At 32.0% G+C, this 21,872-nt stretch overlaps 1 protein-coding gene across 1 annotated transcript in view; it reads left to right on the plus strand.

Annotated features, from left to right (window-relative positions):
- Positions 1-21,872, plus strand: part of PSPC1 (paraspeckle component 1) — a 59,074-nt gene that overhangs the window by 34,870 nt on the left and 2,332 nt on the right. Inside the window, exons 6-8 of the mRNA XM_036910186.2 lie at positions 1,288-1,393; positions 18,203-18,260; positions 21,583-21,752. Coding sequence (XP_036766081.1) covers positions 1,288-1,393; positions 18,203-18,260; positions 21,583-21,752 — 334 coding nt within the window. The remainder of the gene's footprint in view (positions 1-1,287; positions 1,394-18,202; positions 18,261-21,582; positions 21,753-21,872) is intronic.

Consider the following 21,872-nt stretch of genomic DNA (forward strand, 5'->3'; position numbering starts at 1 on the left):
GAATAAGGGAATTTCTAACCTGTACCTGTGTATATTTTTAGTAGTATATGAATATGAAAATTATTTTTTTAAACTAAAATTTATGAGTGTGTCAATGTCCAAGAAATGGATTAACCAGTTTAGTTGAGTAATCAGTTTACTTGAACAGGGTTGTATATTGGGGACCTAGAGAAAAGTCTCAGTAGTCCAGATTTTGCTTGATTTGTTGCCTTGTGGTGTAACCACAGTCCTAACAGCCAGTTTTTCTGCTGGCTGTGGGAGATGTCACCATTTCATTCATTTGTTGGACTTGTGTTTAGGATGACTGTTGTATAATAAATGACGACAAACTATCTTGAAATTAGAGTATTACACCTTTCTACAAAAGGGGCTTATAAGAGCAGCCTGGAAAATGAGCCCTATTTAGTGGGCATCAGCATGTTTATAAAGTCCTCACTGTTAAAAGTGCTTTCTTGTTTTTGAGGGGAGGGTGTAAATATTTGAATTGCATTGATTTAAATGCCAATATAATGTGAGCCTGTACGTCAAAATTATTTTGTAGGCTTTCCCTCTTAAATGTAACTACTAAAATAGTAGTTCTGCACATACATATAGTTCAATTCTCTTTTTCTTCTGGCATGGTTGAATATGCCTGTAGGGTAGAGGTGGCATACTTTTTCTATGAAAAGGTTAGATAATGAAGTTTTGGGGTTTTGCAGGTCATTTGGTCCCTGTCTCAACTATTTGACTGCTGTAGCTTGAAAGTAGCCATGGACAGTAAAGAAATGATTGTCCTACAAAACTGTACTTTACAGAAACAAATAGTAGGCTTATACCTGCTGTAGGGAATTTCCTCAATGTGTTGATGAGATGGGGAGAGAGGGTTTTGCTTTCTTTTACACAAGAATTTTTGTCTTGACAGTGTAGTACTTTGCAGTGGTTTCTTTCAAGGTAGGTTGTGAGTGTCTTTAAGTACTCTGCTATGCTAGTGATAGATCCCAGGCTTTTCTTTTTATACAGTAATAGAGTACATGTTTGAGCTTTTGGACTCTTAGTTTCTTGACTGTAAGCGTATCACTATCTTAGTTACATGTTTTTTTTTACCCTAGCAGAGTTTCTTTATTTCTTCAGTTTATTTAAAGACTTAGAGCAAAATAGGAGGAGGAAGGTAAATTTACTAAGAGAGTCATTTTTCACAGATTTAGCATAATGTAACTTGAATAAATGATTCTGTTTTGCTTGAAATAACATATCCAATTATGGCTTACATGTCAACCATGCTGAAATTCTTATTTAAAAATCTTTCAGACATGAAGAAGAGCATCGTCGTCGCGAGGAAGAAATGATCCGACACAGAGAACAGGAGGAGCTGAGGCGACAGCAAGAGGGCTTTAAGCCAAACTATATGGAAAATGTAAGTAAAAAAATACTAGATAAATGATTTTGTATTGTCAGATGGACAATGTATATTTAGAATTCCTTAGATATACTGTTTTATATAGTCATTCCTAAATTTTCTGAATTTCATGTTTGTTTATATTAAACTAATGATTTTCTTAACCCCTTACAGGAAGTAAATTAAAGTTAGTTTCTAAAGATAATATTCATGTGTTATGAAAAGGATGTAAACTTTTCTCCACTTCTAATTTAGATGCTACTAAATTAGAAATCTTGATAAATCCATCATTTCTACTTCATTGATTTTCACCATTTACTGATATTAAAAATTACTAATTTTGGAAGATTTTAGACATATACAAAAGTAGACTAGTATGTGCTCATCACCCATTTACTGATACTAAAAATTACTAATTTTGGAAGATTTTAGACATATACAAAAGTAGACTAGTATGTGCTCATCACCCAACCATAACAATTATCAACATATGGCTGAACTTTTTAGCTTTATGTATACCACATTCCTGAATTATTTTGTATGAAATCCCTTTGTATGATTTCATTCATAAGGATTTCAATATGTATATGCAAAAGAGAAGGACCCTCTTTAAAATTGTCTTTACCATATCTTAAAATCTGTCTGTTCTTAATATTAACTAGTAAAAGCCCAAAATTGTCCAGGTTTTATAAAAGAGAGAGAGAGAGTGTGTGTGTGTCTGTATGTTTTTTAATACAGTTGGTTTCTTCAAATTGGCTGATAAATGTGTTCTTTAGTCTGTAGGTTTTCTTTTTAAAATTTTTCCTTAAGAAACAGCTTCATTGTATAAAGTATCTCCCATTCTGGATCTGCTGATCTATCTTAGCAGTTATTTTTAAGTTCTTTATGCCTGAATTTCTCCTAAACTGGAGTTACTTCCAAAGACTTGATCTGACTCAGGTTTTTATTTTGGGGAAGCAAAATGGTAAGGCAAACAAGGGTACCTCAAATATGTTAAAATCCACAATACAAGTTCTTCATGATAATTAACAAAGAGTCTGATTGTCTACCTTAGATGAATGACAGCTTAACAGCTCATTCTGTGAAATACTTTCTAGTTATTTTTTTCTCTAGCTGTTAAAAAGCTATGGTTCTTTAATAAGTTTCTAAAGCTAAAACTATTAATTCAAGGTATGGTCCCTTTTTCCCTGACCTGTCTATCCCATTGCTTTGTCCTTAGAAAAATTTTAAACTTTTTTTTTTTTTTATTAAAGAGTACAAATACAGTAAAGTAAATCCTAAATTATATAGCAATAAGAAACTTCTAGCTTACCTTCCATCAAATAAGTATCGTTTGAATGGAAATCGTGGCATTTAAATACAGTTAATTAGAGAAGTTTATTATTATGTCATTCTTTTAAGTTTAACTTAATTGATTTTTAAATTCTATTACCGAATTAGTTGAGGTTTTTGAAACATTGTAATTTTGGGGGGAATAATTTCTAGTATTAGTTTGTAATTCTCTTTTCCTTGGATAAGTAGCACTTGCTTATGACATATTTTAAATTTGGTTTTAGGTGTTTTTGGTTGTTACATTTGAACATAATTTGCTGAATTTATCAATGTGAACATATTTTATGATGTTATTAAAGAATGTGGAATTTCAAAAATTTGTCAGGCCTGTATTTTGACAGCTAGTAATAATAGTGTTTTAATCTGCAGATATAATCAAGATATAAGCTACATACAATATATTTGTTAGGGAAACTTTTATTTTATTCCATTGAGGAAATATACCTGAACATTTATTTTACTAAAGTGCTAGCTTATGATAAACTTGGTGAAGTTAACTTGCTTAATACCTTACTTAATAATTTTCTGGTTTCATAAACATTATATTCTTGGAGTAGATGTGTAGCTATTTGTAATACTGTCATGCATAAATTATTTACAGGACTAGAAGGAAATGAAACTTTACTAGAAGTACTGTTAAACTTGATTAACTTGGCTGTATCACAAAATTGATTGCAGACTTTTTATCCTTTGAAATCATTTGATAATTTTTAGAAATTATAAGTTTTTTAAATATGTTAAGGACATTTAATGAAGGTATAATTAATGAAAGACAGTTTTAATTTCACTTTCTTATTCAAAAAGTATTTGAAAATGTTGCTACAATTTAAAATGGAAATAATGCAAATTCTTATTTTAATTTGAAAATGTTTGTATATTTAAAATTAATTTTAATGGGTAAAATTTTACAGATGTCCAGTGAACTTTGAGAATAAATAAACTAGTAATTTAAAAGTACTCATGGTAGATTTATTGGCATTTCAAAAATAGATTTATTGTTTTATAAAATTATGCTCTTAGAAAACTTAGATGATTATATAATTCAATATTAAGATATTTTGTTTTCAAATAGTCAAAGTATGTGTTGCATATTAGAAGCATCATAAGATTAATTTGGCTAGAGCAGAGGTCTGCAAACTGTAGCTGGGAACCACCCCAGTTTTCATACCATCCTACCCCAGAGCTAAGAATTTTTAAAGAGTTGGTGGATAAGGGAAAAAAAAGAACATTAGTGTTTGTGGCCCACAAAACCTAAAATTTACTCTTTGGCCCTTTACAGTAAAAGTTTGCTGAACCACTGGGTCGGAAAATTGTTCACTTTTTTTTCTAATTAGTATTCATGTTAGGCCTCAAAGTTATTCTGTTTTTAATTTTCTGAAGAGGAACCATATTTTAAATAATACATAACAATGGAATTCAATATTTAGGGGAAAATAGAATCTTTATTCTACTTTTAGATTTTTTTGTGATTAGAAATTATGAATAGAAACAAGTTAATATTTTGGTGTCAGCTTCATAATGCTTGCTAATACAAACTGAGTACTGAAGAATTATAGTATGGCATAGTATAATCAAGTACTAAAGAAATATAACAGCTCTTTACAGGTCTCAGCTTTTGTGTTAATAGAAAAGACATTGAGGCAATTATTGAATCATTTATTCATTTATTTTGAAAACTTTCTTTGGAAAAAATTGTTAAACAGTTTTAACGTTTTTGTTTTTAAAAGCTTTGAAATTAGGCTCTCTTATGTGCTTTCTCTTTTTTTACTGTTGAGTTTAAAGGGAAGAATCAAATGGTAAGTGTTCAGTTTGCCCACGTAATAAGAGCAAAGTAGATTTACTTGGTTTGTTTAACGATATCAGCTCTCATTTCTTTCTCATATTCCTATTAGAAATATTCCAACACAACTAATAATATGGGCTTTGAATTATAAAATAAATACTGATTTCCATATTTTGTGTCTTGGATAATTATTAAGAATGTTAACAAGATGGGGGAAAACACCCCCCATATCTATCTGGTCATGTATTTCTTTGTTAGCCTTCAGCTTCATTGTAATTTTATGACATGCAGTGAACATATGGCACATGCAGTGAACATTTTTAGAGTCTCAAGGATATGTCAGCACTTAATTAGAAGTAATCATTTTTATTTCATACCTTTTTTCTCCAAGTCACGCTCTTTGATAATAGCTCTGATAATTACAAATTAAACTTTATTTTTCACTCCTGTAGCCTAATTTATTTTTGATTGCCATAAAAGTATATTTTTTTATGCTGTGCCTTAAGTACATTTAGGTTTATTTTTACCATGATGTGAAGTGTATTTTGAACCATTTTATAGGTAGTATTACAAGGATGAAATTTTCTATTACAGTTTTACAGCCTTTGGGACACATCACAAGAGATTATTCTGATAATAAGAATGTATGAAATTGTCCTTTATGTTTGTCCTTTTGATTTTTTTTGTATCAGTTTGATAGCTCCACTTACTGTAAATTTAAGTACTGCATTGTACCAGTCTTTATTTGTAATACAATTTGGGTTGGAGTAAAGGGGAGATTTTAATTATAATATTTTTTAATGCAGTTTCCTAGAATAAACTTTGCTTTCTTGGGAAAAAGATAATGTCATAAAGTTATCTAAATGTAATTTTAGTCTTAGTAGTTATATAATTATAAATACTTTGTTTAGGAAAAAACTGGGGCAATGTTTAGCTTGGTTGCTACTTTGAAGTTTCTTTTTAGAAGTTTATTTTTCTGGTATGGTAAATGTAATTGGTTTTTAGTGAAGAAAAGAATAACCCTTTATATCTTTTTTAAAATATATACATGAATAGATATTGAAGAATTTTTTATTCCTATTTGAGTAGGTGGGAATAGCCCTCGATATTTGAACACACATACGTAATAAACCTGCGAATATAAATACGTATTATATGTTTAGGCAATAATATGACCGAGTTATGTTCCTTTGTCAGAGGTGCTGCATTGTGGCTCTCTGGTATTATGTAATATGGCCAAAAGTATCGAGGAGGCATAGCCAGAGGCTAAAGATGTAATGCTTCTTAGGTGGTAGTGTTTTTCAAATGAGTGCATATTAACCACTTGGAGCTTTTTAAAAATGTGGGTTCTTACAAATCAATTCTTTGTGATCCAGGTAGATTCAGATATGTTGACCATTTATCACATTTTTAGTTAAATCCATTAGTTTTCAGCCTTTGGGACACATTGCATTAGATCTTTGCAGCATATCTGCGGAAATTAAGAAAAATGCCTGAGATCCAGTCCACCAAATAGTTTGATACAATGGGTCTGGGTTGGAGCCGTGGGATCTGCATTTTAAGAACTCTTGCTTGCTTATTTTCATTCGCAAAGGTAGAAAACCACTGCCACATTTTAAGATGAGTATAGTAGTAGTTGAAATTTTTTATGGGATCTGGGAGTTTAAGGAGGGTCTCAAAGTCATTCAACATGGGAGACAGGATTTATACAGTTAGCATAAATAGCACAATATTCTATGTAAGTAATAATCTGTGGTATTTTAGTGTGATAACTTTTAATCAGGTTTTCAGCCTGTATATAGAAGAGGTATCATTGTAAGTGATGCATTAATTTTTAGTCTTTTAGGTATTTCATCTAAACCTGGGGATCAACAGACTGCGATAACCCAGTCCAAATCTGAACACTGCCTGATTTTACAACAGTTTTATTGGAACAGCCATGTTTATGTTTAGGTCATGATTGTTTTGCCTAAAGTGGCAGGGGTAGACTCGACTAGTTGTGGCACAGTTGTATGAGCCTATATCAAGACTGTATCGCATGCACAGCCTGAAGTATTTATTATCTGGCCCTTTATGGAAAGGGTTTGCTGACCTCTGATCTAGGGCCAGTCTGAGAGTTGGGGCAAATCTATAAAAACTGGCACATATTAACCAAACTCATAAAGAGTTTGTGAATTCAAATGAAATTACTAACTTATATGTTCTTTTCCAGTGATTTTAGAAGGGTCATTGAGCAGAGCACTTCATATCCTAGAACCGAGGCTCCAGAAGAAACCAAATTACTGTCCAGAAGGTTATAAATCAGAGCAAAAGTTATGGGAAGAACTGATAAAGTGTCACTGCCCCATAGCTGATACCTTGGAGGTTTCAAATCCTGTATGTTTTTGGTCAGTAGAGACATAAAGCATTATTCTTTCCCCTTGGTTAGTATTGCCAAATTTGGCCTGCTACTTAATCATTTGTCAGTCTCTTTTCCTCCTTCTTGAGTTGGCATTGTTTCTCTTACTATTTGCCCTTGATTTAGTTATAACCCAACTTTCCCTGATGTGCCATGTACAAAATTCATAACAGGAAGTCCTGCCAAACATAAAATTTCATTATTAGGTGCTAGCAGAAGGAACTGATCTCAATTGTTACTAATGAGTAGGAACAAATATGTTTTCTGAAACATTTTTGTGAGAAGTTGCCATTTTGTGGTTTCCATATAGTCATCACTCTCCTCTTTCTTCTATACATTTTTTAGTTCTAACAAGTGATTTGATTGTGTTACAGTAGAAGATTGTTTATTTGGAAGTCTAAGCACCTGAAGCATTCAAACAGGACATATTTCACAAGTGATTTTTAGCCTCTTCATCCTATGGAAATAACTAAGTATTTATTTGCTGTAGTGGTTTGTGTCAGATTTAGGTGTGACCTGCTGGGCAGGATATTACCTCTTGCTGGTATAATGGCAGCCAGTTCTGGTGGTTTGGATGTGATGGTGAAAATCAAAATGGACAATGACAGTTAAAATTACAGTGGTCTCATATATAATGCTCTAGTTGTGGCCAGTTTTTTTATTGTTAATTAATTGTTTTCATTTATTTATTCACTAAGGTAATTTGATTTCCTAAAATGAGCTAAGAACATTTCTGAATATTTGGGATGGTACATAATTGGAACTTGACTTAGACTTTTGTACCCAAATGAAAACAAAGATACATATTTATAATATTTACATATGCTCTTGGAAGTGATCTTTAGGATTTTGACTATTTGGGGTATTTGGGTTGAAGATATGTGTCAGTTTTAACCAGCTGTTGGAAATCTTTGATCACTTCTGAAAAGGGCTATTTAATAGTTTTTAATAATACCTAATCATATGTAGGGAAAACTTAAAGTTTTTATCCAAACTGATGAAAGTGAATATGAGTACTGTTTAAAATTACTTTTTTATAACGCTTAAAATGGATTGTCTCAAGCAAACAAGATGTTTGGTAACCGTAATCTTCAGTTACAATTATAAGTGGTAGATTTTTTTCTGTTTTATTATTCATATTTAATAGTCTTCTGAATGAGTCCAGATGGAAATGATTACTGAGTCCCTTATACACCATACACTCTCTACCAGAGGATATTATTTTACTTAACTATTTCTTACTAAGATGACTCTAGTGTCTTTTTTTTGGTCTTAACCTTCCATTAGAGTTTCAGAGGGGCTCATAATCCTGAAAATTTTCCATTATCTCTTTTTTTCCCTCCTGGAGAATATCTGTATATACTCAGCACATACATAATCTCCTCCGACTACTCACACAAATGTGATCCTATATAATTTTTAGTTCTCTCTTTTAGTACTTTACATTGTTTTCTGATTGTAGGTACTTAAGTGTAAGCTGCAAGAATTAAATGATGGATTGATTTCTTTTTTTTCCAGATGCCAGTGTAGCTCAGTCATGTTTTCAGTGTTCTTTATGGGCACTATACCTTGTTATTACTAATGTTAAACATCAGTAGTTTTGAAACATGGGTGGCATTGGGGTGCAGCTGTTGATGCATTTTTATAGACTTCATAATAGAATCACATAACGAAGAGTAAATTTTAAAACAGTCAAATAACCACCAATTTTTTGTGCTTCATTTTCAGCACACCTAACTTTTTAATATGCAGATTGCACTTGAATATCCTTTCAGAGTATTAGACTTATAGGAAGACTTTCAGGTTTCTATTTAGTAAGAAAAGTTTGTTCACTGTTTTCCTGTGTTCAAAACACAGTGCTAAGTACCATAGAATATAAAGAGAAGAATTAAACCGAGGGTCATGCCTTCTGCAGAGTACCTGTACAGAGTATGTTAAGAGGTACAACTAAATGACAGTTTAGAGAAACAGTCTTTCTAGGGAGTGTCAGAGGTGTTACCGAGTAGTTTCAGCACTGTTGCGGACCTCATTTTGGGTGTTTTTTTTTTTTTCATCTTCTTAACTGATACAGTTAGTTTATTATCCCACCATGTTGTAGGTATACCTCATGTCTTTAATTTGAAAGAAATGGTAAGTTCTCATCTTTCTTAATTCAGAATGGTAAGATCTTTTAGCTACTATGTACCGTCTTTGAGGGGTTGAAGACGAGGAGAGTCACAATTAGGAAATAGAAATGTTCAACTAAAGTAACATGTTTTTGGAAATGTCCAATATATATAATATGAATAATAATAATTTAATTTAATTATTAAATAGTTTGAATTAGTAACTAGATTTTAGGAAGACATAAAAATTCAACTTGTTGCTTCTACTTCGTGATTTCTTAATGTAAGATTTAGAGTGCCTTACCAGAGTTGTCCTACAAAGTGATTATGTAAAAAAAAATTTTTTTTTAGGCCAATGAATATCTAATGTCTTCGGTACTTCATATTGAGGGCATTGAAGCTCTGTAGTATCACCTGAAATGTCAGAATTGTATACCAAATCAAACTAGGTTAATGTCAATATATCCATAGTTAATTATTAAGTAACTACTAGTGGTAATTGTTAAGGAACTTGGGTTTATAAGCATGCTCTGCTGATGAAACACATTTATTTCCGTTTAAAATTTCAAATAACTGAAAAATATATGGGTATATTTGCTTCTTTGTCTCATGGTATCCTTTACTATATTGTGCACCACATTTCAAATCCTGTTTTTGCTTTTGTAAATTTACCATGTTTCTCACAAGATAACTTTTGCATTTGGCTTATTACTGCTTTTCCTAAATCCTGCTTTTAAACAGTTATAAACCTATTATAGTAGTAGCTTCTCAAATTATAAATTTTAAATAACTTCTTGAATTTTAGTTAGCTATCACTAGATATGTAAAAATTAATTGTATGTTGAGTCTGTTGCTTTGAGTTACCTACTTAGAAACAGTATACAATTTGTCAAAATTCCAAAGCTTCTGATAGACTGCTAAGGTAATTTGTTTTAATGCCTAGTATCACAAACAGAAAAAGATACTCTACTCAGTTCTTTATCCATTGGAACACATCTGCTTTGTTTGCTTCTTCCACTGCTTTCTTCTGTTGGTGAGACCAATTTAGAATTGCTTCTTATGAAGTTTATATCTGTTCTTTTGTTTCATCTTTCATATCTTGATCTGGCCAATCATGGTAGTTGTTTTGACTTTGATATGGAATTGTACACACTGAGAGTTTATGGATAAATAAATGGCAGACCAGACACCAGTATTAGGTGAGCTTTTGTAAGATACTGTTAAAAGTATTATGTTTGTTTTGTAGCTGATACCATCTTTGCTGATTTCTTTAAGCATTTGGGGAAAAAAAATGAAGTATTCCTAATCAATTTCAGTTTTTAAAAGTGCCTCTTCAGAGACAGCTTGTCGTGACAGTTGAAAATGATGATCTTGAAAATGTCCTTCAGATATGTAGATTAAAGATAAAATTCTCAGCTGAATGTAAGTTTAATTCTTCTGTCTCTTGATGTCTGCTAGATTTTATGTAATTACATTTAATTCATCTTCAGTTAGAAAGCAGCAGTTAATTTTGCTACGTGAGCAGTTGAATTTGTCAGTGACATCAGAGTAAACTCATTACTAAGCTGCCTGAACTAGGCTTTAAAAATACATTGAATGAATCTAGTTTCTCAGGTACATGTCTTAAGGTTAATGAGTATGGTCAGCTAAGAATAAGTCCCCCTGTTATATTTGTTTGTTGCCTGTATTTCTGATTAAGAATTTAACAAGTAACATATTTATTATTTCATGACTAAAACTTACGGTGTAAATTAAGATAGAATTGATTATCCAAAAAGAAACATTCTGAAGTTTTTTTTACTTTACTTTTTAGAGTAGTTTTAGGGTTCACAGCAAAATTTAGAAGAAGGTGTAGGGATTTCCCATGCACCTTCTCCTGACATGCACAGATTGCATTACTGTCACAGCCCCACACTGCAGAGTGGTACATCTGTTGCAGTTATACCTGGATGCGATTATACCAGCAATAGGTAATGACGTGGAGCAGGTCATGCCTCGTTACCCAAAGTTCATAGTTTAGGGTTCAGTCTTGGTGTTGCATATTCTCTGGGTTTGGACAAATGTATAAAGACATACACCCACCATTATAATATCATACAGAAGAGTTTCACTGTCCTAAAAATCTTCCTTAACTTATCCTTTCAATCACTGATTGTTTTGCTGTCTCCACAGTTTTGCCTTTCCCCCAAATGTCATGTACTTGGAATCATACAGTATGTAACCTTTCCATAGTGACTTCTTCACAGTGCACTTAAGGTTTCTCTGTGTCTTTTCATGGCTTGATAGCACATTTATTTTTAGTGCTGAATGTTCCATTGTCTGGATGTACCACAATTTATTTATTCATTCACCTATTGAAGGACATCTTTGTTACTTCCAAGTTTCAGCTTTTATAAATAAAGCTGCTATAAACATCAATGTGCAGGTTTTTGTGTGGATGTAGTTTTCAACTAACTCCTTTGGGTAAATAACCAAGAATGCTGGTTGCTGGAGCATATGGCAAACATATGTTTAGTTTTGTAGGAAACTTACATGATTTTCCAAAGTGGGCACAACATTTTCTTTCCTACCAGCAGCAAATGAGAATTTTTCTCCACATCCTTGCCTGCATTTTGTTATCAGTGTTTAGGATTTTGACCATTCTAATTGCTCTGTTGTATCGCTCCTTAATTTGCATTTCCCTAATGATACATGAGTCAGTGTTTCATTTTAATCATAATCATGATTATAATCATCATTGATGATTATAAAACAGGAACAATTTCCCAGTACTCATGGATGCAGATATTTTGAAATGCATATATTCAAATTGAGGGGGAAAACCACCATACATTGTATATATAGAAAGTCTGTCTTGTTACATAAAACATCCTTCCCTACCACCTTTTTTTTTAAAGCAGTGAATGATAAAATGCTTTGAAAATTATTGTTTCTAATTCCTTAAATTAAAAATGTTAAGTTTTCTCTGTTGTGTTGGAATTTGCATGCTATTATTTGAGTTGTATCCGTGGGAACATGTTTTTACCGTTTAGTTTAAAATTACCTTTATTAAGGAAAATTTACTTTGTTGATGTACATCTTTCAGTATCTTGATTTTTAAATGAGTGAATGATTTCTTTGCAAAGAGGCCAGTTTTTTGAGCTTTTGTCTGTTACATCTGTTTCTTATTATTTCCCGTAATTGATTTTTCTATTCTAAATATGTTGTTTGTTACACAGTATTTCCAGATACTAATAGTTCCTACTTAATTTCTCCATTAAAGTTTGGCTAGTTATCTAATAATCTTATTTTTCTTTTTTGTAAACTTCTCTAGTGAAAGAAAGATCTATTTTCATGTGCTAAATGTAATTTATTTTTAGGAAAAGTTTTAGGAATATTTGATGATAAAAGGTTGGATCTTGTTACTTGCTAGTATACTTACACATTTCTCTAGAATTATGTTTCCTTTAGTAGGTTTAAATACTCTATGTCAGTATTTTTAGATAAGGATTTTTAACTTTCTTTATTAAGAACTGGAATCTAAATGGCACATGGTGGTTCCTAGACAGTATTCTTAGAAGCTTCTGTAGAGACATACGAGAGGTCTTTACTAATTAAAGAATAATGATTGTGGTAAGACTACATTCAAATACTTCATTCAAATGAGAATTTAGATTGAAGTGTAGGATGAACATGGTGTCATTGATTGAAAAACGTTCCAGTTGGTATTATGTTAAGGTAATAACTATTTAGTTCACTGTTTCCTAAACCTTAGGCATTCATATTATACTTCATTTTAGCTTATTTTTGTATGATATAATTCTTATTTAAATTTGGTTAACTAAAAACAAAAAAGCTACAAAATCACAGATTGATTCCTAAATGTTAAATATTAATGGGAAAAAAAGCCATAGTCTATATAAAATAGTCATCAAGTTCTGCACTTCAGTGTATACTGGTTTAGTTGATGTACATTATGCAGATTTCCTGTAACTTTTTATTTTCATGAACGAATTCCAGCTGGAACTTAAAAAGTGGTTCTCAAACTTCCTGGTTTTAAAATTCCTTCACACTGTTAAAAATCACTGGAGACCCCAAAGACTCTTGTTTAGCTATATCAGTGTTTACCACGTTAGAAGAGAAATTTGAAAGAAAATACATTGTAGTGAGAAGAGTGGCCTTATTTTACAGGTTTTGCAAATCTCTTTACTGTTCTACTTTAATGTGGTGGGAAGAGTGGAATTGTTTCACTGTTACGTAGATTTTTTCAGTGTTTTTCTCTTATAAATTGTTGGTTTATGTTTGCTTCTTCACTCCATCTGTTGCAAAATGCTCTTTTGGTTAAAGTATATGAAGAAAATCTGGCTTCACATGAAGTAATTAGTAAATAGTGATGAATATATTTTAACCTTTTCAGTTTTAATTGTAGATATTCTTGTTTGATACTGCAGTAAAACTTGATAAGCAGGAGTTTCTTAAAACCACTCTTTTGCATTATAATCCATTGGTCTACTTGGAACTTGAATGGACTTTAATCATGCATGATTTTGTAATGTCATGTACCAAACATTAGAAAAATGTTAATCCACTGAGTTATGCAAATCTTCCAAATTAAAAACAAATCACATTTCTTAGTATTAACTGCTGATCTTGTAAGGAAGTCTGACAAATACAGATCTCCTCTGCTATCTGAAAGTAGAGTGTTCCTGTGACACCTTTTGTAAGCTGAAATGATGAAAAGCAAAGAAGCAACTACTGTAATCTATATGAAAAAACCTTGAGCATTCCCAAACCTAAGAAATAACCTCTTAGGCGTCTCTGATACCTTAGAACACATCTTGCTTGCTAAAAGATACATAGAATAAATCAGTACAAAGCACAGGTATTCGCAGACACAGTTTAAAGCTGTGTCTGCTTGATGCTGAGTGTAATTCCCAGGGAAAGAGCTTGGCAGTGCCACTCTCCCTGCACTGGGAGTCTGCTGTGTCTGTAAGGGCTTGCTTGAAGACAAATGCTGAATGCGATTTTCATTTTTCGCTTTTTTCTGTAAAACTGAAAATCTCTTTGGATTTCTTTTGGTTAGTGAAAACAGGGACTAATGTATGAATTATAAAAAGCAAAGTGCAGTAACACGAACTTTCAAAAAGCAGGGGATGCCTGTACATAAATAAGTAATCACTTTGTCTGTCAAAAGTTGTCGCAAGTAAAAACCTTGTTTCCCAAAAAAGGGTCTCACTCAGTTTGGAACTCAGTCACAGGAATGGTTTTTCTTGAAATAGTCTACTTCAGAATGTAGCAGAAGTGCTTTAATATATACATATATGTCCTGTTTTGTTGCATAGAATTACAGGCATGTCTTGTAGATACTGTGGGTTTGGTTCCAGAACACTGCAATAAAAGTTAATATCACTTTATTGTGATAAGGTGAGCCAAATAAATTTCTTGGTTTTCCACTGCATATAAAAATTAGGTTTACACTATACTGTAGTCTGTTAAATTGCAAGCATGTTATGTCTGAAAAAACAGTGTACATACCTTAGTGAAAAAATACTTCATTGTCAAAAAATGCTAACCATCATATGAGCCTTCAGTGAGTGGTAATCATAGATCACCATGTCAACTATAATGATGAAAAAGTTCTAGATATTGTGAGAATTACCAAAATGTGACACAGAGATACAATGTGAGCAAATGCTGTTGGGAAAAATGGAGCTGATAGACTTTTTCTACACAGGGTTGCCACAAACCTTCAGTTTATAAAAACTGTGGTATCTGTGAAATGCAATAAAATGACGTATGCCTGTTTTTAAGATGTGCTCAAGGATCGTGATTTAATAAAATTTTCACTGCTTCATCCAGGTATTAATAGTTGAAAATTTTTAACTGCTATTGTGAAGAATACATGATTACTGTTAAGAACTGGATGCAAGTGCCTTTGGTTTGTGGTAAAGCACCAGGATTTTTGCCCACCACCTATCCACATGAATGTCAATAGAGTGAAAAGCCCAATTAGATTGTAGTATTATAACTGTTTTAATGTTGATAAGACATGAAATAGTTTTGAATTGTGCATTTCCTGAAAGAGTCTTGGGTACTCGTAATACTCCATGAGCCACGCTTTTTGAGACTTGTTCTTTTAATGGAAAGCTGCTTTGATGTATGGTTCAACAAATAAGCCAGACTTTGTTTACTTTTTTGTTCGGTTGTGAATTTAAGCATACTTCAGTGACAAGATTTTAGGCATACACTGCATAATTCTTTTAATGGAAAGGCACATTTTCTTCTAAATCCTAAAAATAAATTTAAAATCTTGCCTCTTGTTAATTTCTGTTGGAATTGTTGAAAAATGAAGGTGCTTTGTGAATATGGGAATTTTATGAACTGGCAGAATTTTATAGGTCAGCCCAACCACTTACTATATGTAGTTATGACCTTGAGTAAGTTATTTAACAGCTCTGTGCCACAGTTTTATGATTTCTAAAATAGGATAACAGTAGACCTACTTCATAGGGTTGCTGTGAAGATTAATTGAATTAAAACTATGTTCTCACATCTTTATCATTTTACTGCGTTGTAGTTTTAGAGATTTTGTTTACATGTAAGTTTCATGTCAAACCACAACTCTTTAATTTTTGAAAAATTAAAGCATCATTAAAATTTGTATTTAAAAAATATCACATATATACTAGTTCAAATTTAAAGTACATTAGAAGTAACTCTTAGGAGAAGTGAAGGCCTTGTGTATTGCTTTTTGGTGGATACACAGTAATAGTGAACTTTGAGTGATTCTCTACATTATATATCAAGTTATAATAAATACAGTCTTAATTTCCATTAAACTACCTTTACATATTATCTCTGCATCTAATTTTACTAAAAGTATGTACCAGTGGATTTATAGAAAGTTACAGTAACCTTAAGACATGACTAGGAAACTGGAAACTTCTTTTACTTTTAAAATAGTTTAAAAATGGTCTGTCATCTAATTATACTATTTTTCTTAATCTTAAAAGTAAAGCTGTATAAAATAGTACTCAATTTAAGGAAATGTGGACATAACAATAAATTGAGTGTACATATATTTAGTGGAAAATGCTATAGCATACAACATGAAATGGTATTTTAACAGTGATATGCTACATAGCATGGATTACCATAAGACATTCTGATAATCATATTAAAGATGTTAGAATTGGAACCAGTTCTATAATAGAGCATCAGAAAGGGAGTGTTTGGTCGCTGTTGAATAGTTAACTTTAAACCTTAAATCTCTTTAGTATGTTACATTTTTCATAAAGTTCTGTTAATGAAGAAAATGGAATAATAGAATATTTTAAGAGCAATTAAACGTAAGTACTTAATTTCTGGACAATAACCAAATAAACACTGTTATTTCAGAAAGTGATAGGTAAAGTTGAAATTATAAAGAGACAATATGAGAGGCTGTCTGTCCCCATTCCCACCATTGGTGAATCATAGGCATCCAGCTTAGGTAACAGTATATAAGGGGGGTTTGAAAATTGAAGCCTCAGACAGAGTATAATAATTACCCTCTGTTCGTGGTTAGATGTCATATTCTTAATCTTCCATAGTTAGGGCACATACAAAAGTAAAAATACAAATTTATGCCCTGTCTTCCAAAAATGTCACGATCATAAAATCTGTGTGGTTCACCCTGTGGTGGTGAAATGCAATCGGATTTCAGTAACAAGTATCTGCTCTAAATAAAACCTGGAAGATTGTGGGTATGCTGAAGCAGTCCATCCTGTATCTAGTGTAGGTTCTAGTAATAAGAAAATGACAACTTGGTTTGATACTGATAGTAGTGTTAAGTGTTATTACAAAATAGTATTTTCCATATAATTGGGAAATTTATGGGCTCATCAGTGATCAGTTTTATAAAGTAGTCCAGCCTTTTTGCTGGTCGAAAGTAGTATCCATTAATAGTCAAAAGTTTTATGAGAAGAGGCAAGTTTATTTTTAGGAAAATTAAATAGGTTTGAGAAAATACTGGGCTTTAAATTTTAAAAATAAGTTGACAGAGCATTTCTTCATGATGCTATGTAAGTGGTGTTTTTCTTGTACTGTAGCTTCATTAAGATACCTTTTGAAGCATCCCCATTAGTTAGATGTACAGTTGATTTACTGCTTAGTGGCATTTATCCATCATAGGCTTTTATTTTCTGTATTTCTAGCTTTATAGGTGCTTTTCGCCAGTATTTTGTGTTAAGTGAAATTTTAATCAAATGATTTTTAATATATTTTAATTGCTTTTATAATTAGGAAAATAATATTCCCTTTAGATTTAGACCTTATTTTATCTCAGAATGTTTGATTACTACCTTGGACACACTTGTCTAAACTGGAGATCATAAAATAGTGCAAATTTCAATTGTATGTTGGATAATTACACCTTAAGATTGCATTGAAATTAATTCTGTATAACTATTTAAGTAAATGATGAGTTTTTAAGAAGCACTGTCTGTACTGAAATTTAACACATTTTGTACATTGTATGACCATTTTGTTGTCATCGTTAACCTTAAGAGCATTTTGTTTCAGAACTGGCCAACTGTGTAATAACATTTTTATTTAGGTTTCCCAGTAAAACCCTAAGGGACGCAATGTTATGTCAGCCTTTCAATAATTGCCTCTGTGTGTGTGTCAGTAGGTCACAGGTTAATAATGCTTGAATACTTGAATAAAAATGCAAAGACGTATTATAATATTTCAAAAATTAAAATTGTCTATAACTTTATTTTTAGTTTATACCCCCATAGCTGTATATGTTGTATCTACGTTTGAATACTTTTTTTTATAAAAATGGTTAACTGTCATTTCTGTTTTAAGACTTTAGTGACCTGGGAGGAAGAGGTAATTTGCCTTGGTAGTTATTATTACTAGACTTATTTTCTTGCAATCTAGGTAATTTTTGCAATCTTTGATCTATTGGAGTAAAAATGTTAAAGCTATTTTTAGTAGATTTTATGTAATCTTTCATTGATAATCAAGGAGTTATAAACTGGGCGCTCTAAGCACTTGTATATATCAAGCCTGGGAAACTGAAGTTTCTTTTTTTGGTGTTCTTATTAAGTATACGGTGTTTGGAAAATTTTTAAAAATTTTAATGGAAAGTGATATCCAATTTATTCTTTTCTTTTTGATTTTAGATGGGAAATGTAAAGTCGTAAGATCGATAGGTTGACTGTGACCACTATGTTTACTTACAGAGAGAACAGGAAATGAGAATGGGTGATATGGGTCCCCGTGGAGCAATAAACATGGGAGGTAGGGATTTGAAGCAAAAGGCTTCTGTAACTTACTTGTAATTCTTTGGGGAACTGTACATGCTGTTTGTGGTACCTACATATCAGTAACACAATAATATTTGGAACCAGTATTTATTAAATTGGGAAAAAAAGGTATAATAAACACATACGTAAGAACATTTATCATTTTGTTTGGGGGCTAAAAAGATAGATTATGTCTTAATAGATTTAATGTAAGAAACCTGTAACCAGGTTTTGGTACAATTTGGAACTTTTTCATTATAATATAGCTATATTGTTGCATTTTTAAAAGTCAGATTTCGTGCCTTAAAATTGGCTTTTTTACCTTGGAAATTTGGTAGTTTCTGAGTTCCAGTGTTTTTAAGCTTTTTGAGAGGGTTTTATAATTTCTCTCTTTTGTATAACTTCGAAGCTATTTTTGTTTTGCTGATTGTTTTCCTTATTTTGCCCTAACTTACAGTATTATGCACAGAAATGCACCGGAGGCATCCATGACTTGACAAGGAAATGAGATGTGTCTTGCACACTTAGGCTGATGCGTATCTTTAGAGTTGATATAAAGTTTTTTAGAAAGTGCCTATTTAAACTTGATTGGCTGTATTGTCAGGGAAAGTATCAAGTAAATAAGTTGAAGGAAAAAGTGTGTAATGTTTTGTCTTCATAGGTCTTATTGGAAATATTCATTTAAAAATTAGGTAAATTTTACATACTCATTTCACATGGTCCCAACAGAAGGTGTCATGAAGTAAAATCCATAAATCAAATGTACATATTGTTGTAAAGTTTACATTGATCTGTGCATTATAATACACATGACATGCACACCCACTGAGAAAATCCAGATTGTACTTAGAACATACAGTGTTTGGAATAAAAAATGTTAATGCATCTAATAGGTGGAATGAGCATTTTTCCAAGATGAGCCTTTTCATCTCTACCTCTCATGCCAGTTTTTTTTGCCACCATCAACCAGATCATCTAAAATTACTGATTGCTGTTTACTTGGCTACTTTCCTGAGCTACTGAAAAGAAGTTACCAAGTATCTCGGGTGTGCAAGGAAGCATGAAACATGGCCCTTTCCCATAAAGAACTTAATTGTGAAGTTATTAAGACAGATACATGAGTAATTAGTGAACAAAAAGTACATAAGTTCTAAACTATGAAGCACAGTTGAGTAATTCAGTATTTATGTCTTTTAAAGTAAACTGTGGGGTGGTGTTTCATATAACCCAGGCAGTTTTAAGGATTGTAAGTGTAAGATTGTTAAGAATTGTAGGTAGTTTGAAATTCTGTTGTAATTATTAGATTGTCATTAATGTCAGAACCAAACTTGAGATTTTTCTGATGTTGCAGAGACCCTGAAAACATTGATTGACTGCTTGATAGTCATCTTTATCCGAAGAATTAGGAGAATATGCCCTTAAGGGTCCTTGTTTAATTAGGAATTTAAGAGAATTAAAACATTTTATGTCATTTTATTCACCAGAGAACCATGTACATGTGAGCGCTTAACTCCTCTAAAGTTCAAACCATTTAATTTTCTCCTCTTTACATTTTATTCAATGTGAGACTTTATCCAAGCAGTTTACTGGAGTTATGAGTCATTATCATGCAGTTGAATGTTGCTTTTGAGTCAGTAAATTGTCTTAAATCAAGTTACATTGATGGAATGTGGCAGTAGAGTTTCTGGACCATTGTAATGTACCTTGTGAAACATAGATTATAAAACTTCTTTTCAGAGGACCAGAGAATTCTAAAATTTCTTAGATCTTTAAATTTAGTTTAATAGCCATGTGGTGGATGATATAGTTACAAAAACAAGACTACTTCAACTACTTATAGTTGAAAATAACTATTTTTGGTTTATTTTATTATACCCATAGTTGTATAGCTGTATTTGCATCTCACAAGTTAGGTGTAACAGCCATGTTCTATTAAATAGAGAATAAAAACCTGAATCCTTGATCTGTTCTTTAGAGGAAAATTGAGGGAAGAGTCCTCCTAGATACTGTCTCTACCCTTCCTCATTTCCATTGTGGGAGATGTTGTGGAAATCTGGTAAATTTTTTAATTTATAGCTATATGCTAAGGGAATAAAAATATTCTTGGACAGTGCAAATTTATTAGTAAGAACATTTTGAAATTAAAGAATTGATTCCTTTCCTATGAAGCTGATAGGTTCCTGTGCATTGGCTTTAAGAAGAGTAATGGCATGTTGCCAGGGACTGGAAGGAAGTAAAACTTCTTTCTCTCAGCTGCTACCTGGACTTAGCCATATGTAGAGTTCATTTGCTTACATTTGCTCTACATGCTGTGTAGTAGGTTTGAATGAAAACTTCAACTCCTGTTATAATGTGTTTTTGAGAAGTTGAATTTTGAGTATAATAAAATTGACCTACATAATGAAAACCTAGAGGAAAGCTCTAAGTTGGAGTCAGTCTCTTTTAATGAATTTTGAATGATAAATGCACGAGTACTTTAAAGTGAAAAAAAATTAAAGATACCTAAAAATGCCTTAGTTGAGGCCGTTGTAAGTATAAGTATTATAGCTCTAACATGAGGCAGATGTATACCTTTGATGAAAAATTTGAAGTATACTTGATGCCATTTCTAGAATTTCAGCATGCTGAAAAATTAAAATAACCATATTAATATTTTATCTGTGATTGGTTGAAGTTGCTTTTAAAAACAAATTTTGTCATGATTCCTTTCAGTTGTTGAGATTGCATATTTTTACATAAATTTAAGAAACTACTTCCTATAGTTTTTGGGAGATGTTCAGTAACTGTAAAAGTTGAGAGGTTAGTTACAGTGAATAAATATATATACGTTTTATATATATGTACATACATATATATACACACACACGGAAGTGTTTTTTCCTTTCACAACTTAATTCAGTTCACATGATAATATTTTTAGCCTTGACTTTAAGAAATTAAATGTTTTCCTAAGGGCTGATCCTTTGGTTTTAATTTAAGCTGGTACAGTGTGGTTGCCATTTTAAATGAAGTATTTTGTTAAAAAGCAGACAATAGGAAATAGTACTGAGTTTTTGAAAAACTTCAAGTTTTTACAGTCTCTTTTGTCCTAAAACAATTGATAGTTGACTCACTTGTTTTATGTACATTTGTTTTGGGGATGAAAATTTTATAGTTTAGGTCCTACTTGACTACAGAGTAGAAAATTGAGTGTCCCATTCTTAAGGAAGAAAAATGATTTTGGTAATCTTGCTATATAGATTGCATAAGTACTGTTAAGTTTTTAATGTTTACTAAACTAAGATAGGACAGCTCTAAGTACAGATTGTTTTGCGTAGATGCATTTAGCCCAGCACCTGCTGGTAACCAAGGTCCTCCTCCAATGATGGGTATGAATATGAACAACAGAGGAACTATACCTGGCCCACCAATGGGTCCTGGTCCTGCCATGGGACCAGAAGGAGCTGCAAATATGGGAACTCCAATGATGCCAGATAATGGAACAGTGGTAATGTATCATAAACATTATTTTGATTATATTTAATAATACCTACTTCTGCCCCAAAGGTAACTTCACACTTAACATAGTTTGGCATCATTTGTTTTGGCAGTGAAGATCAGTATCCAA

This window comes from Manis pentadactyla, chromosome 2 (assembly GCF_030020395.1).
Source record: "Manis pentadactyla isolate mManPen7 chromosome 2, mManPen7.hap1, whole genome shotgun sequence".
Taxonomy (NCBI): Eukaryota; Metazoa; Chordata; class Mammalia; order Pholidota; family Manidae; genus Manis; species Manis pentadactyla.